A 17,639-nucleotide genomic window follows, 5' to 3' on the forward strand; every position below is an offset into this window, starting at 1 on the left:
CCTGTCCGGCCACGAACAGGTTAAGTTTCCTGTTGCTCAGAACAGGATTTCCTGGTGTCGAAAGGCTGAATTCACAGAAGCAGCTGCTTGGAGGGAGGATGGCTTTTCTGAAACTTCCGCCCCGCACTCCCTGAGCCAGGCTCCTCCACGGGGCAGCCAGCAGGACAGGCTGTGCCCCCGTGACCCCACTCACCCAGGGGGTCCCCGGCGATGATGCTGTACTCCACTTGCCCGCTGGGTCCTGAGTCGCCATCGTGGGCCAGGAAGGTCCAGACCCGTGGGCCGGGCTGCCCTTCCGTGACATCGAAGGGACCCTCGTAGGGCCGGGGGAAGGTGGGACAGTTGTCATTGATGTCATTGAGGTTCACCAGCACCTGCGGTCAGGACAAGGAAGCTGAGGGCTGTGAGAGGAGAGGGATGGAAGGGGAGGCCAGCCTGAAGGCCGTGAGCATGGGAAGCCATGGATGGGCAACACTGCAAAATATCTCCTGTACTTCTGGCTTCTCTGGGTTCACCAATCATCCAGCTCACAGTTCAGAGGTTCAAACACAGTTATGCCTGATCATGCCCATCCTATAGTCACACTGTGAAACTCCAGTTGCACATGGGGGGGGACACTGTTAAACCTCTGGGCCACACACCATAACGGAGAAGTCAAGGCAAAAGCCCACATTCACATCCTAAAACCCAAGCTGGATAGACAAAACTCACAGACAAGGGTTTGACCACCAAAGCCACGAATTTGGAAAGACCCGACCTCTGCAGCCAGCTGCACACTTTCACTCTCCTTTTCCTCCAGAAAGGCTTAATTCCTAATGCTAAGCAAACTTAAAAAAAATTTGCAGGTTGCATCCTTATTCCAACAGAACCACTCGTGGTGGTTATGAGAAAGACACTGGAAATGGAGAGTTTTCTGACCTCCTGGGTTAAAGGACAGTAAAATCCATCAGATGGGCAATTGTTACCGGTTAAATCTAATCTTTACAGAGAGTATATCCAAGTCTCTGCTCCGTTTCCTAGCAATGGAGAAAACAAACACTGGCGCGCCTTATCAGGGTGATGGACTTCCCATCACTCAGGATCTTAAACAATTCCTAAATCTCCTCCTAAAAGCTGTGTTTTTTTATGGTGCTGGCACAAACTCCCTGGGCCATGTAGGGAGGGTGTTTCCTATCCTTCTGGCTGCAGTGATTGTTGCTGAGGGGGTTTCCAAATCCATGTCTCCGCTTGAGCCAAGTGCAGGGGAAGTTCTGCCTTCACTTGCATCATGCCAGCAGTTAAACCCCATGTCTGTCTCTGCTGCAGCTTTCCTGGGCCGGGACAGTATCAGAGGCCCAAATCTGAGGGCTTCCCATTTGCCCAAGCATGGACCAGAGCTTGTGGGGACAAATCTTATCCATGGAAATCTCCCACACCGGTATCTCCCCTTCAGTTTTTCTATTTTTTTTTTAACTTTGCACACAAGAATTTATCTCCTTTTGGGGGACTACAAAACACTTGGCTTGATATCCTGGTGAAGGATAATGGTCCAAGGGAGTGAAGACACAAACAAGGTTTAACCCATCTCTGCCACCTGCAGACCCCCAGATCAATCTGGGCACAAACAACATCTGCTGTACAATCTGTCAGATTTTGGTTTTGGCCACAGAAATAATCAGTGTATTGAATTCCCACAAAATATTTGCTTTGGAGCTGCTCATCTGCCCTCTCCACTCTTTGAGCAGCGCACTAAGTTCAGGTCACCGTGGTCCAGGAAACAAAGAAAGAGCTATAGAGCAAAGTAACAAAAAACAAACTAGAGGATTTAAATTCCCTCCTTACAAGGAGTGAAAAGGGAGTTTTAAAAGCAGATAAGTAACCTGAGAAGATAAAGATGAAGCAGAAATTAATGCTATACCAATGCTTTACTACCTGCTGTCTTTTCATGAGGAAGGACCAAGAAGACATCTAAAGAAAACATAATGCAATTTAAAAGGAGTTCCGGGGACTTCTCTATGTCTTTGCAGGGCCAAATATTCAGGCAAATTAACCCACAAGTGTCTCTTGTTCACATCCCTGCTTTGAGACACCCATGAGGGAGCAGGGCAACAGCAACTGGGCAAACCGACCACAGCTGGGAAAAGCAACTGATGGCCACTGGGAAGGAGATGTGAAACTGCTCACACGAGAGGGAACTCCTTGACCCCAGAGAGGCCACGGTGTCGCAGCCCTGCCGGCAGCTCCTTACCGTGGCGGTCGATGTGAGCCGGCGCGAGACGGTGGGACACTGGTCGGTGGCGGTGACGATCAAGGTGTAGCGCCCATGGCTGATCTCGTAGTCCAGCTCCTTCACCGTGCGGATCTCTCCCTGTAAGGAGAGGGGAGAGCAGCTGGGAGTGAAGGCAGCGGGACAGGGATGTGTCTGGAATGGGGCCGGCATCCTGACTGACCGTGGTGCTGTCGATGTGGAAGGTACCCAAGATGTTGCCCTCGGTGATGGCGTATGCCACTGTGCCATTGGGTCCCTCGTCCTGATCCAGGGCCTGCACGGTGACCAGGGTGGCGTTGAGCGTGGAGGGACCTTCGTCGAGGGTCACCTCATACAGCTGCTGCCGGAAAGCAGGAGCGTTGTCGTTCTCATCCAGGACAGTGACATACACGGTGGTGGTGGCCTGTGGGACAGGGGACATCACATTAAACACTGTGGAGGGATTTGCTGTGCAATCTCTGGAGTTGGCTGGGAAAGGCTGGATCTGTCAAGGTCAATGACCAATGTGGGCTCAACCCTGCCAAGAGACACAAACACAGTGCAGGGCTCAAAATGAAATGAGCCGTGGCTGCAGACGCACTTCCAGGTAATCGTTTGGCACAGAGATAAACGTCCCGAGATTAAATCACACCCTTGTTCCCAAGCAAAGCACATCTCTGGAGGATCCTTCCCCTTTTCACACAGTTTACCATTGCTGGCAATAACAGGTGATAACATTGCTCATGGCAAAGGGAAAACCAGAGGCCAAACCCCTGCCTTTGGAGGAGACATAAGAGTCCTTGCCTTGGCTGTTATTAACAAGCGTGATGACGTTGATGGAAAATACCCGGAGACGATGCTGCCACAGCTCAGGGGAGGAACAAAACCAAGCGTCTCAGACAACTAGACTGACCTCCCATGATCCCACCATCTACCTGATGACCACAACTTCAGGTGGACCCCACCCCCTTCCAGTTGTTCCTGGCCCTGCACAGGCACCTGGATGTCCTGACTGCAGGCTGTCTTCTGGGGGTGTCACCCCACCTGGGGATGGGGAGGTGACAAAGGCATGCACAGAGATGGGGTCTTGGGACAATAAACCATTCTCTTGGAGTCTCGACTTCATAGCTACAGCAAGATATTTCTTCCAGTCAGCCAAGAGTTACATTTTTGGCAAGGGCATCACAGCCATGTCTGTTGTAAAAACCATAAAGCCACATGGTAATTAGCTACTTTTCTATTTCCTTGCACACTTCAAATTCAAAAGGGGCTAGAAGCAAAGTTTCCTGTGGTTTGCAAACCTCCCCGTGTCTTCAGGCTCCGCTTTCCAGAGAATACTGTTTGGAAATGAGGCAGCTCTCAGCTGCAGCCAGAGATTTTGTTGATGCCTTTGGAATTTGAAGAGAAGCTCCAGGAGGAGTTATGTGTCAGATCACGGGGCTGCCTCGCTATTCGAGGGCAGAATAAAGGTCTCTCACTGTGTAAAAGGGCTGAGGGGGGGGGGGAAGTTTTGCTCCCCTTCTTTTTTGGGAAAGTTCCTTCCCTTCTCTAAGCTGGCATTGCTCTGAGTTACCCTTCCCTGTACCTGCCTCCTGCCCATCCCAAGAGGATTTCTGCCTGCTTAATCCTCACAAACATGAGAAAAGCAATAATTGCAAGTAAAGTAATTACAAGCCAGCCCCAAGGGATCAGCTCCTCCTGGAAAGGCGTGAGACCAACAGCCACAAGTCCCCCGGCACGGCCAGCATCCTCCTTAGCACCCCAAAAACATGCAAAGAGGGACTGGCTTGCTCTTAGCGATGCTGTAACGGGAAAAACCCAGCAAACGCCCCCTCTGCCCGAAGAGGTGGGGACAGCAGTGACACCCACCCGTGGGGTGCTCCCCCCGTCCTCCCGCCCGCCGCTCCCTGCAGCCTCTCACCTCCTGGGGGTGCTCGCCGTTCTCTCCATCCCTGCGCAATATCGCAATGAAATTTCCTGTGTGTGCAAGCCCGGCTGCCGCGGCAGGGCTGCTCAGAGCGTGCGGTGGCTCCGCAGAGGCCACCTCTGCCCGGCCACCCCGCTGCCATGGGGGTGACGTCCCCCCGAACTAGGCTGCTGCTGGCCGCGCTCTGCCTGCTCGCTTCCCACGGTAAGGTCCAGCTCGCTTGCCTCTCTCCTCCCTGCCCGGAGAAACTCTCACTGGGGCACCGTGTTCGCCGGCCCGGGGCTGTGCCTCGGCACAAGGAATTTGGGGCGTTTAGGGGGTTATTTGCTTTCTTCCCCTGTGATTTTGGGGTGCGAGGGGGCTCAAGCCAGCGTTTCACATGATGCTGGGGTTGTGTCGGGGTAAAGGGGCCACAGGGGAGCTGCCGTTCTAAAACTCTGAGGCTGCTTTTTTCTTTCTTCCTCTGCTTTGATCTAACATGCGTGGAAGGAAAGCAGCCACCCCCTGTCCCCGCCAGCCCCCGCTGGGGACCCCGGACTGGAAAAGCCACTCTGTTCCCCCACGTCACTTTTTCCTAGCATTGTGGGGGTCCCCGGCTGTGCCATGGTGAGAAGACCCTTCCGTCAGCCCTGGGGGAGCGGGGAGACGGGATTTGTGCGAGCAGGGCCGGGATGCCCTCTCCGAGGATGCTCCGCTCTGCCGTAACTGCTCGGACGTGCCGAGCAGCTTCTCTGAACGGACACCCAGCCGTGGCCAGGATCACAGTGTGGCTGCCGAGCCCCCCTTCCCCGAGCGAGTGCTTCCCAGTGTTGGAAGCTCACTGGCTGCTTTTCAGGGGGATGCTTTGGGAGGGATGGGGCTGCTCCATCCCTGACTCTGCAGCAGCCCTGGCAGGCAGCGTTTCTGTTCGGGGCTCCGGGGCCAGACAGTGACACAAGGGGCGGTGACAATTAAAACCCCAGATCGTGTGTGGACGAAGAGTCAGAGAAGGAAACTGGGAAGGACCGTGATCCCTCCCTGCCCTGCGCAGGCGGAGGACGAGAATCCTATCGGGCTTTGCTTCACCATCTTTCCCGGGACAGGAAAGTGACTGTCTCCAGTCACTGTCTCCAGGATTACTGCCAGCACATCCCCAGGAAGAAGAGATGCCCAAAGATACCCCACTGCAACGGGGCTGGGAGGTCCCTTCTCCTCTCTCCTCTGGGACACCAAGGCTGGTGTGGATTGAACAACGCTTTGCTTCTCATCCAAGTCTCGGCATCAGGGAGTGATTCCCAGCATCTCCACAGGGATTTGAATAATTTCATTTATGCATCTGGGGTGCTGGGACTGAACCTCAGGCCTTCTGCAATGCAACAAGTTTGGATGCTGATGATCAACGTGAGCCTGGTGCCAGAGGAACTGAGCTTTGTGCAGCCACGCGCCTGCCAAAACTTTCCGAACCCCCACCTAATTTTAGTGGGGCTTCATGGAGAAGCCCTTGGAAACATCCAGTTTGGAGATGCTGGCAACAAGATAGATGGGGAAGTGGCTCCTCTCCACCTAAAGAATGGCAGCTGAGCTGGGCTTTCCAAAATAGCATCTCAGAGCTGTGCTGGCAGAGGAGCAAGGCAGGACCCTCCGGTGGGAGCAGCAGCTCCAGGCTGCTCTCCTGCCACTGCCTGGATGATGGGTGCCCCTGGAAAGCCATTTGGCTCCTCGGGGTGCAGGAGGTGAGGGCTTGTTAACAGGGGCATCTTGGGCATCTTCAGTAAGTTTTTCCTTCCCTGCTGTAAGTACTTGTGCGGAGGTGTGGATGCCTCTGCACATCTCACCCGGCTGATAACTCTGAAGCACAATGACAGCACGGTGATGATGGGGTTTGGGGAACTTTGATGTGAGGCTGTTACAAAAGCTCCCAGAAGAGTGAATAAAGCTGCTTTCCTTGCTCCAGTGCTCCACTCTCTCTCCAGCAGCCCCTCCTCTGCAACAGGTGAGCCTCTCCAAAGGCTCCATCCCCTGCTCTGTACAGATCTTCTTGAAGTGGAAAGAGGCAGACTGAAGTGGAAATCACTCCTGTCAGGAACATGAGTGCAGATCAAACACCTGCTTGCCAGAGCAGGGGACCAAACTTAGGAGAAGCAGCCAGGACAGGCTTTTGGTCACTGACCCAGAATTTGGTGCGAAATCCCAATTTATTTAAGATGTTGGTTGGCAAAGAAACACAGGGTCCAGCACTATTTTGGATTTCCTTCTGTCTGAAAGGAGATCTCCCAGGTTTCAAGCGAGGTGGTGATGGCAGCACCGGGGATGCACCAGCGCTGCACTGGGCTCTGCACGACACCAATGCAACACCACTGCTTGGAGACAAAGATATTGAGGTGCCAAAGAGGAAGAGGGGCACTTCTGGCACCCACTTGAGACCTCCTCTGTCTTTACCAGATGGTGACAAGACAACAGCTCTAGCACAGCCCTCAGTGGGTCCAGTCTCTCTCAGCTGGAGATGTGCAGAGACTGGCACCTGGCTTTATTCTGGCATTTGCCAGCAGCTCTAACTTCAAAGGGAATTGTTCAATCGGGGTGTGGATGGAGCCAAATTTAATCTCCTGGGCTTCTACCATGCTCAGAGCCCAAGATCCATGGGCTTTAGTGTAGCAACACCACCAGAAGCTGTTTCCTCTGGGTACCATCTGCTATCCAGCATGGCTTTAAAGCCTCATTACATCTTGGGGAGGGAACACCAACTTCCCTGGTGCTGCTGTGGGCTGCCAGCTGCTTTCTCCTACACTTCCTGGCTTTTGAGAGCCTTCCCCTGCTTGGGAGAATGAAGGGAGGTTGCTAATGCTGAAGGCTGAGCACACATAGTAACCTCTGCCCCTCCCCACTGCTGAAAGCGTGGGCTGTGCTGACTTTCCATCCAGACGGTTCCCATCAAGCTCCGGAGGTGGAAGCTGGACGGTTCAGTAAGACAGAGCTTTGCAAACTGTGTGGGGATGAGCGGGACAGCTTTACTCGAGGGCTGAGTGTGGAAAACAAAAGACTCCTGCAGATACTTTTGGAAGGTGTTGGAAGTGTGGCTTCCTTCAATAGAGCCCTCGCTTCCCTTCCTCTGGCTCCCGGGAGACCCCCGATGTGAATGGGGCACTTCCCGTTGCCGCAGGTATCGCAAAACACATCTGAGGTGCCTTTTGTGCTCAGTGGGCTGGCAAGGAGGTGGGAGACCTGCTCTGCTGCCTACCAAAACCCATCCAGCCCAGCCGTGCTTCCTGGCCCCAGCAGCACCTGAGGGTGAGGAGAAGTCAGGGCTTGAAAATAAGTCTGAACGAGGCAGCGTTGAGCTCGGGCCACACAAACCTGTGCCCCAGAGCGGCTCCAGGGATGTGCTGCTGCATGTGCTGTGGGGAGCAGGAAGCAATTAGCCAGAGAGGTCTGGCAAAGGTCACGCCATCCCTGGCTCTGTGGGGCTCCTTGGCACCCTGTGCTGCCGACCAGGGGAGTGTAATGAGGCAGATCTCCTTCCCAAACCCTCCTTCTCCCTGCAGAGCACCCTCGGGCAGGAACTCGGTGCTTTCATGGCTGTTCTTGCACCACCACCTAATAACCAGAAATAACCACGAGGGTCGGAAGGCAGCTTTTCGGTTTCACTCTCTCAGGCAGTGACACAGTGACCCTACCCAGAGGAAGAGGAGGATGCTTCTCTGGGTTGCCTAGTGATGGGAGCCTCTGGCCCAGCTGGATGCCTGTGGGCAGGCCCAGCACACCGTGCCTGTGATCGACACCCACTCGATATAGCAAGTGAAAAACCTCAAAGCCAAACGGTGGCGGAGCTAATGGCACAACAGGATGTTACCAAAATGAAAAAAACATCTTGTCCTCATACCATCTTCTCTGCGGCAAAGCAGCCCCAGGAACCTCCTTTCCACAGTAATTTAAAGTAAATAAGCCCAGAATCTGCTTTTTCTCCAGCTTTTGAAGTGACATTTGCCCTTCTGTTACAAAGTGGTGGCAGGGCCAGAGCACCAAAACCTCTCCTGTCTCTGCTCTTTCCTCTCCCCTCATGCACTTTCCCCTTCCCACCAGTACCCTCCACCCACGTCCTGGGAAAGACCAGCAATGTCGTGGTGTGCCCCTCGCCCCTCCGCCTCCGCCAGGCCTCCCGCCCACATTCCAGAATATCTTTCTGAAAATTGTTTTCATTTTCAAGCAGCTCCTCACTGTCAGCATCAGCCAGTTCCCCCTTCTCCTCCCCTGGGGCTGAAAAACAAGGAGGGTGGGACCTGCTCCCCACCTCATCTCAGGGGGCAGCCCCTCCTAGCTCTTTTCTGTTTACTTTTTCTCCTTTTATTTTTTTGCAGCTGGCCCAACAGCACTTGTGTTTCCTCCTTCATGAGCCATAACCCTGTTGCCTCACTTCTTTTCCACATGCTTTGCCTCCCTTGCCCCACACCTCTGCCAGCTCTGATGGCCCCAGATGAGCTTCTGCCTCCCTGCTGCTGCTGCTTAACTGTATTTAAAGCATGTTTCTCCTCCAGAGTTTATTTCTACGCTGAAGCTGTGCTCCCAGCCCTGCTGAGATGTTGCTACAGAATCCTGGAATGATTTGGGTTGGAAGGGACCTTGAAGGCCATCTCGCTCCATCCCCCTGCCATGCGCAGGGACACCTTCCACTAGCCCAGGTTGCTCCAAGCCCCGTCCAATCTGGCCTGGGACACTTCCAGGGATGGGGCAGCCACAGCTTCTCTGGGCAACCTGTGCCAGGGCCTCTGCCAGCAGTGGTGGTGGGGCTGCAGTGCTTGTTTGGGGAGGGATCCCCATTTTGCTACGAACTCAGGGTAAGGCTGGGGTCTGACTCCTTGCTGTGCCTTCTCCCCCCAGGAGGGCCAGCAGCTTTCCTGATCACCACCCCGTACTCACTCTGCGTCTGCCCCGAGGGCCAGAACGTCACCCTGACCTGCCGGATCAGCGGCCCCCTCGCCGACCGCCATGACCTGCTCTACAAGACCTGGTACTTCAGCAGCAACGGCGACCAGAGCTGCTCCGACAAGAGGCACATCCGCAACGTCACCGAGAAGGAGCTGCACCACGACCTGGGCAGGCACCATGAGCCTGGGGGCAACAGCACCCAAAAATCCCCCCTCGAGCGGCACCACGGGGTGGAGTTTGTCCCCGACCACCACGGTGCCTTCCACATCGTAGTGATGAACCTGACGCTGCAGGACAGTGGGAATTACTGCTGCTATGCCGCGGAGCTGAGGCGGGAGCACGGCAAGCCCCACACCATGCAGGTTGCTCACGGCTTTGTGGAGCTGCAGATCCAGCAAGGTGAGGGAGCAAGGGGGGGCCCCTGCCAGCTTTGCATCCATGCCAGGGTGTATCAGGGCTTGGGGGGCCAAGAAGGGGTGGTGGGGGACACCAGGGTGCAGCATCAGGACTGGGGAAGCAAGGAGTGAGAATGCTGGAAGCCCAAGCCATGTTGCAAGAGTCGAAGAGCAGCAGATGTTGAATGTTTGAATTAGGGCCAGAGAGCAACAGAACATTAAAACAAAATGAAAAAAATAATAACTCGAGAGGCTGGAATGCAGTAAAATCCATGGTACATAGTTTCACTGATCTTCTTCAACCTCTTTCTGGAAGAGAGGAAAACAAACCTCAACTTAAAAGGAGCTGGCTGGTGGTGCAAGCCCAAATGAGGGCTTGTAGATAACCTTGGGACACCAGCCCAGTGGGAGAGGCATGAGGGAGGGGAAGGCATCTCCTGCCCTTGATTTGTAGCATTAGGATAGATAGTTTCTCTTTTAGACCAAAAAAAAAGAGGCTGCATGGTCAGGGATGGACCCCACTGCCATAGGGAAGAGGGGTCTTGCAGCAGGGATCTCTGCGTAGGCTTCCCGGGATTAAACCCCTGCTTTGGGGATGATATTCTTAATAATCAGGGGCAAAAAGGCAAGGACAGCCAGCAGTCTGGGAGTCCTGTGGGGCATGAGTGAATCTCCTGAGGTGTAACATGCTTTTCTGTTCTCTTCTGCAGGCAGAGGAGGGCTTCAAAACTGCACATTTCATACAGCCACCAGCAAAGGTACAGGGAAAAAACCCCTCTTTCCAACATGCTGCTCGCCACCCTGGCCTGTGTTTTTCCCTAGGGATCACTGGCTGCTGCAAACACCAGTGTCCACATGAAACCTCACTGTTGAGAGGGTGGTTTTTGATGCTGTCCCCACAGGGTGCATCTGACAGACACGTCCTCAGGCTACAGAGAGCCTTCTTTAGCCCATCACCAGGATATGACTGTTCTGAAGCCCCTGGAGATCATTCACCCTGTGGTTCTAAAGCACCCAACCCCCCCCCTCCCGCGCCAAAACACAATTAGGGCTTTGGCAGCTGCTGTCACAAGAAGGTGGGAAGTGACAGAAAGGTAAAGAGCTGCAGGAACCTCTTGCAACACCTCAAGCCTGTGCCACCTCTGCCTCGAGCAGGGGAAACCCAAATCTTGCTTGAGCGCTCAGAAAACGTGAGGCTCCGCCAGTGCTGTGTCTAGACATGGAGATGCCCACACTTCACCGTGCAGGTGGTTTCTTGGTGGGTCGCTCTGTCTGCTCCCATTTGCTGGCTGCTAAATGGGCAGATTTGGCTAAAATGCTCTGAGGCACTGTTGGGGCCAGCCCAGACAAGGGAAACAGCCCCCCTGCTTCTCACAAGTAGTGTTTCCTGTTCCAAACCCTTAGTCTCAGGTGTTGGGACACCCTGTCCTGCCAGGCAAAAAAAGGGGAAAAATGCCCCCCACTAAAACACAGACACAAGGAGCAGGAAGCTGCTTCCTCTGAGGGATGCACAGGAGAGGAGGGCTTGAGCTGAACCTGCCTGTTGTTTAGGCAGCCCTCAGCCCCACCAGGAGCCATCCACAGGACCTTGATGGCCACAGATGTGCCCACAGGTTGCCAGCCTTTCTGTGAGCCTCCATGGGTAAGGTTCTTCAGGGGCACATTTGTTAACCAGACCGGGTTAACGAGCCCTTTGATGCCCGAGCACTGTGAGGCTGCCCGTGGGTTGGATCCAGTGCTCTAAAATTGCTGGGGGCCTTTATCAGGGCTTCTCTCCTCATATCTGGAAGACCAAAGAAGGGCCTTGGGGTGTCCTTCAGCAGTGAAGGACTTTGGTCAAGGTCCTAAAACGATGCCTCAGAGCTTATCTGCACAGCTGTCAACGTATCCCAGTGCGAATCCCGTGTGTGTGGGAGTCGCACTGCATCAGGTGTGGGGCAGCGTGGGATAGCCCCACACTGCACTTGGGCATCTTAAAGGTCTCTTACAACCTAAACAATTCTGTGATTCTGGCTTGAGGAAGCCAAGGACATGTCAGGTGAGCGCTCTCCATTGTCTGCCCTCTTCTGTCACAGATATCACGGCCGCCGCACTGGCCACGGGCGCCTGCATCGTGGGCATCCTCTGCCTGCCCCTCATCCTGCTCCTCATTTACAAACAGAGACAAGCTGCCACCAACAGACGTAAGTACCAGGGACACCCCCTCTCATCTCCTGGGCTGCATCAGGGTGGCAAGGATGAGATGGGATGTGCCCCACTGGGATCAGCTGGTTTGGCTGCTCCGAGTCCCATGGGCACAGCGTAAGGCAGCCCAATGACAGGTCCCTGCCAGGTGTCTCCTGGGAAGGGCCAGGCATGCCTGAAGGCTGCTGGTGAGGAGTGTGGGATAGGAGGAGACCCTGGGAGCATGCTGGGGGCTCTGAGACTGCAAAGATGCACCCTGCAGAGCCCTTTCCTCCACATCCACTGTAGGAGCTGTCTCATTTACTCATTCCTCCCTCCATCACACACCTCAAGTAGAAGCTTTGCCTTCCAAGCAACTGAAAAAGCATTCTTTGCACTTTTTCTCCCCCTCCTCTTTAAAAAGACTCCTGATATGTCTATGGCAATAGGACTGCAGCAAACCAGGTCTCCCCTCCGCTGCCCCAGCCCTGGAATACCAGGCAGTGCTGAGGCATAGCTGGCTGCCAGGCCCTGCCCGTGCTTGGCTCCCAGAGATTTCGGTAATTAAGCGGAAAGGGGCACCACCTAAACTGGCAGAAGCATTTCATCAGCCCTTGGGCAAGCGGGGCCCTGTGGTTTCCCTCACCCAGCTTGGTGGGCGGCTCTGCGGCTCTGAGCAAACCCTTTGGAGAAGTGGTTTCTGCAGCAGGCGTGGGCACGATGCCAGCCACAAGACTGGGAACTGGGCTTTTGACATCCATCCCCTTCATGCACCCATTTATCTGTGGCTGGGGTGCAGCTCCCACCTCCCTGTTGCAAAGCATCACCTGGATGCTATTTCACCCCGGAGGGAAGGCAAAATTCAGGAGGATTTGATTCTCAAGTATGACGGGCCAGGTTATTTCCACACAGCACTTTTCTTTGGCACAGTTTGGGCCAAAACTTGAGCAGCTTGGCTTGAGATGATCTTTGTACAGGCATCCAGCACAGCCCAGAAACATGGGCTGTGGGATCTGCTGACACAAAGGGGATGAGGTAATACACAACAGAGTGCTGTCCAGCCAAACACAGGGACTGCCAAACGCCAAGTGGTGTTTTGCAGAGCCCCAGGAGGGTGTCATAGGTGGGTGGTGGGTGCATCTGGGCACGAGCAGGGCCAGGCTGCAGCCCAGGCACCCCAGCTGCATCTCACTTCACCCCATGCCTGCAGAAGTGTCTCTTCCCTTTCTCTGGTGCCTGTGGTTTCAATCTGGGAGGAAGCTGGGTTGGGGAGTAAACAAGGTGGGAGGGATGCAGAGAAGGAGGGTTGGGAACAAAGTAGACAGCTAAAGGGGGTGGGGGACAGAGGAAGGTAGAGGAATTGGAGGTGAACGAGACAGAAGAACACAGCACTGGCAGTGGGTCTGGGTCTGACACTGGGCCTTATGCTGCCAGCACTCACCCCAACCACTTCGCCTTTGGCAGGTGCGCATGAGCTTGTCAGGATGGACAGGTAAGGAAACTCATCCCCTCACCTCCTCACACCCCCTCTGCCTGCATCCCAGGCCCCACAAGGGTCTTGTCCTGTCCTCCTTTCCCTTGAAGCCAGCAGGTATCCTCAGCCCAGCAGAGAGAAAGGGATGCTGATGGTACTCATGCTCTGAGTCCTATCCCTTTCTGGGAAGCCACTGTTTCTCTTCCCTCTCTCCAAGTGGGAAGTGCCTCCTTTCTTTTTGCCCGTGCCTAGGGCATGCATCTCCCTACACCCCAGGAGAGCCAAGAAACCACTTCAGCAAAGCCTTCCCCCCTGCACCGGGCTCCCCACTTGCTCTCATCTGAGGTGCCACCCCCTGAACCTGCTTGGCTGTTCCAAAACCCTGGGGACAAAAAAGGCTCCTGAAATAAACAGGCACATCCCTGTCCTCTCCCACAGCAGCGCCCAGGGCATTGAGAACCCCGTGTTCGAGGCGGTGCCGTCGGCGAGCGCGGAGCCGCGGCCCCGGCCCCAGCTCTCCTACATGGCCAGCCGGCTGCCTTCCGAGTCCGGCCGGCACCTGCTCTCGGAGCCCAGCACCCCCCTGTCCCCCCCTGGCCCCGGGGAATGCTTCTTCCCAACGCTGGGTGAGTGACCGCCGATGCTGAGCCCCCTTGGAGACCACTACAGGAGAGGTGGGAAGGAAAGGGGGGGGGGAGGGAGTGAAGGGGTGTTAAATATCAGCTGCGAACTTTGTGTTATGTGGGTCATTAAGTCCTATGGCTTAGAAGATGGGAAGGACCCAAACCCTCTGTTTTCCATGCAAAAGCAGTTTGGCTGCTCCCTTCAGCTGCAAGCTGGACTAACATCCCTGGTCTGCCCTTTCCAGATCCTGTTCCTGACTCACCGAATTCCCTGAAAGCCTAAAGACCCCAGAGGAAACCACATCCTGCAGACCACGCCATGGTCGCCCAGCCGAGACCCCCGAGAGGGTGGCAGGGCCAGGGGTAGCAAACCCTTTAGATCTGAAGCTGTGTGCAGGATCTCTGCCCCTGTCTCCCATCCTGCCTCTGCCCTGGGACTGGAAGTGAACCCCTCTTGTCCGGAGTTTGATTTTTAGCTACCTGTTTCCATGGAGAAGAGCACGGCTTTGTACTGCTCACATTTTATGTACTAGCTGAAAATTGAGGATGTGGGAATGGAAGGATGTCCCATACCTGGAAACTTCCCTGAGGATTTAATTTATTGCCAGGGTTTTAAGATCTGCAACATCAACATGTTCCTGCATCCTTGACTGAACATCCTCTCTGGGAGTGGATGGTAAAGTACTTTATCCAGCATGAAACCAAACAGGGTCACCAGCCAACCTTGTACTACCTTTTTCTCTGCAAAACAGGAAGGGGAGAGGCTCCCTGCTGCCACTGGAGCCCTCCTTCCCTGCCAGTCTTTTGAGATGGCCATGGACTTAGGATGCTGCCGCCTTTTCAGCTGGACACATGCCAGGAGGAGCCTTATTTCTGCTGCAGTTTTATCCTTGTCTTGGGATCAGGGGAATTTATCTCTCTGTTTGTTTAATTATCAGTGCTGATTAAAAGGAAAAAAAGGATGTTTATGGTTTTCATTTGTTTGTTTGGTTTTTTTTTCAAATGCCTATCAATTAGAAAGTTCATCTGGAGGATGTTGGAGGATGTTCCCGTGATGTGGCTGAGAGCCTGAGTGGAGAGGTGGAGGCATAGGAATGCAACAGGCAGTGGGAAATGCCACGGATGGATTTCCCTGAGCCTCCTGGGGCCAGCATGGCCAGAGCAGCCAGCCCTAGGGCCACTGTGAGAGGACACTGTGATGCCCTGGGGGTTGTACAGGTGCCCTCTCTTCATCTGAACCCAGCAATGTTTATTCAAAAGTGGCTGTGGGTCAGGCTCCAGAGTGAGACTCAGCTCTGACAAGGAGATAAAACATTGTGGTAGACACGGTTTCTCCAAGAATGTGTTTGGTTTTGGGTTTTTTTTCCTCTCTTGCTTCTGTTTTTGTTGTAAAGTGGGTAAAAAAATCACCACGAGACAAACAAAAACATCAGTCATATCAAAACAGTGTCAGACCTGAGCAGTAGCTGTACCAGGCAGAGTGCCAGGGCAGAGCATCCCCGGCAGTGCCCCAATTCCCACACTACGGGCTGGAGGAAACAGCGTTTGCCTCTGGAATGGGCTTGGGGACACACTGAGCTGCTGCAGGATGTGATTAATCCAGCACTGGTTTCAGCAAGAGCAACTTCAAGATGGTTCAGGGATCCATCCACCCCCCCCCCCCCCCATACCTCAGATGTAACTTCCTGAGCACAGGACTGGGGCTTTATTGCCACCCACAGCTCAGTCCCTTACCGCCTCTGCTGGGGAAACTTTCCCAGTGCCGCCGGCGCTTCCCTCTCCCTTCCCTCTCCCTGTCCCAGCAGCTGCAGCTGGAAAGGCACTCTGGGATTCTGAATGCCCCCGGGCCCTAACTGCTTTGAAACCCTCTCCAAGTCCCTCTGGTTGCTAATGAATGCACTGTTTGATGACAGAATAAAGCTTTGTCGGAAACGGGTTTTGCTCTGTGCAGCAGGAATCTCATTTTTCGGTATATGCAGTGCTGCAGGCAAAGGTGAGCTGAGCAGCCATGCTCTGCCAGAAGCACTGGTGAGGCATGTTGGGGCACTCACTGAGTGGCATCAGGGACCGTTTCCCACCTGGAAAACTTGCCAGAAGGAAAACTAAAGACTTCTAGAGGAGAGAAGAAATGATGGTTGCAGGTGGTTCCTGCAATTCCCACAGACACCAAGACCTTCCAGTTGTAGCTCACCAGCTTGGGAAGGTTTTCTTCCCTGCAATGCTTTTTGGGGTAAACATTTTCCTTTAATCACACCAGCATTTTATCCTTTTGTCCCTGCATTTCCAGCTCCCAAGAGCATCCTCTTGGCTAGTCTTCTACGCTCCATTGCTGTTCTAGGTATCCCAGATCACCATGGGACTTCCAAGTCCTCTCCCAGCTCTGTCCCCTCTGCCTCTCCCCACTCAGAAGGCCAAATCTCAAAGCACATGGACAAATTACAAACAATTTTCCCCTTTTGTGCACTGGACCTACTTGTGAAACCACAATTTCTGGCAGCCAACAAACCCCTGACAGACATCGTTTCACCACCCAGGCGTGAGGCCAGCAGGCACCAAGCGACACGCCGGACTGCCTTTCACAAGACCTAAGTGTCCTCAAGCTCCGAAACAGGCCAAAACTCTTCTCCCCACTCAGGAATCGGGTCACTGGGTGCTTTGTTTCACTTCAGCATGGTGGGATTTGGATTGTCAGTGTTGGCATAACTTGTGCCAGTGACATGGTGGTCACACAGCAGAACCCCCGAGGACACGCAGGGCTGTTGGGACCCCACTTCTGCAGCGGGAAGCAACAAGCTGTGCCACTTGTCCTCCCTGGCACTGGGAAGGCAAGAGGGCATTGCCATGGCAATGGGATTTTCAGGCTTGGCACAGGGCATTCCTCAGCATGGCACCATCAGTGATGTTCCCACAGTGCCGAGGTGATAAGGAGGAGCTGGTGGTATTGAGGTGATGGGGACAAGGAGGAGCTGGTGTAATTCGGTGCTGCAGTGACCAGAAGCTGCCTTCTCTCATCCTGGGGGAAGAGACTTACCTAGATTTAACCCTCAGTGGCAACACAGCTTATGGAAAAGATGGTGATGCAGAAGCAGGAGTGTGAACTACCCAGGAGGGAGGAGCTGAGAGTGCAAAGCCTGAAGTGAGAATCACAGTCACAGTTTGCACTGCTGGCTGTGACCTGTTTCCTGAAAGTGTATTGCAGTCAGAGCTCTGTTGGGAGAGCAGAGAGATGGTGAGAGATAGCAGGTGGAGGGGTGGGGGGGAAAGGATGGCAGTGTCATGCAGGGTGTCAGCCTATCTCACCATTTGGGCTTCTTTGTGCACATAGGTGCTCACTCACCTCCCTGCAGAGACTTGGGGTTAGAAGGGCTGGAAAATGCTCCTGACGGTGTTTGATCTTTTGACTCTGTCACGCCAGAATCCTCCTTAGAGGCACAAATAATGAACAGAGCAAGACAGTCACCTCTCCAGACCACAGGATGATGGATGGGGTGTTGTATCAGCCTCAAACATGTGCTCAGACCCTGCTCACCATGGGCAGGACACTCTGGATGGCAGCAACATGACTAATGAGCTCCTCAAATCTCACAAGGTGTGGACTACAATGGCTACAGTGGTAATTAATCACAGAATTCTAGAATGGTTTGGAGTGAAAGGGACCTTAAAGCTCACCCAGTTCCACCCCCTGCCACAGGCAGGGACACCTTCCACTATCCCAGGTTGCTCCAAGCCCCATCCAACCTGGCTTTGAACACTTCCAGGATGGGGCAGCCACAGCTTCTCTGGGCAACCTGTACCAGGGCCTCCCCACCCTCACAGGAAAGAAATTTCTTACTGATATGTCATCTAACCCTGCCCTCTGTCCGTTTGAAGCCAATGCCCCTTGTCCTGTCACTCCAGGCCCTTGTCAAATTTACCAAAGTTCTTCTCA

At 54.1% G+C, this 17,639-nt stretch overlaps 2 protein-coding genes across 2 annotated transcripts in view; one reads left to right on the plus strand and one right to left on the minus strand.

The window, feature by feature from the left end:
- Window positions 1-17,639, minus strand: part of CDH23 (cadherin related 23) — a 194,783-nt gene that overhangs the window by 15,231 nt on the left and 161,913 nt on the right. The window contains exons 38-40 of the mRNA XM_032695417.1: window positions 2,430-2,651; window positions 2,228-2,347; window positions 194-374 (exon numbers count right to left, since the gene is read on the minus strand). Coding sequence (XP_032551308.1) covers window positions 194-374; window positions 2,228-2,347; window positions 2,430-2,651 — 523 coding nt within the window. The remainder of the gene's footprint in view (window positions 1-193; window positions 375-2,227; window positions 2,348-2,429; window positions 2,652-17,639) is intronic.
- VSIR (V-set immunoregulatory receptor) lies at window positions 4,179-14,684 on the plus strand. Its single transcript, XM_032695430.1, has 7 exons — window positions 4,179-4,358; window positions 9,009-9,455; window positions 10,162-10,209; window positions 11,527-11,634; window positions 13,079-13,106; window positions 13,527-13,714; window positions 13,957-14,684. The coding sequence occupies exons 1-7, from the start codon at window positions 4,295-4,297 to the stop codon at window positions 13,992-13,994; spliced, it is 921 nt and encodes a 306-aa protein (XP_032551321.1). The 5' UTR covers window positions 4,179-4,294; the 3' UTR covers window positions 13,995-14,684.

This window comes from Chiroxiphia lanceolata, chromosome 8, assembly GCF_009829145.1.
Source record: "Chiroxiphia lanceolata isolate bChiLan1 chromosome 8, bChiLan1.pri, whole genome shotgun sequence".
NCBI classification, from domain to species: domain Eukaryota; kingdom Metazoa; phylum Chordata; class Aves; order Passeriformes; family Pipridae; genus Chiroxiphia; species Chiroxiphia lanceolata.

What these genes read in the sequence shown, in the direction of transcription:
- VSIR (XM_032695430.1), top strand. Translation starts at nt 4,295, where the DNA reads ATGGGGGTGACGTCCCCCCGAACTAGGCTGCTGCTGGCCGCGCTCTGC. An exon ending in GGAGCTGCAGATCCAGCAAG is followed by an intron (nt 9,456 to 10,161) that starts GTGAGGGAGCAA and finishes TCTCTTCTGCAG; the next exon opens with GCAGAGGAGGGCTTCAAAAC. An exon ending in ATGCTTCTTCCCAACGCTGG is followed by an intron (nt 13,715 to 13,956) that starts GTGAGTGACCGC and finishes TGCCCTTTCCAG; the next exon opens with ATCCTGTTCCTGACTCACCG.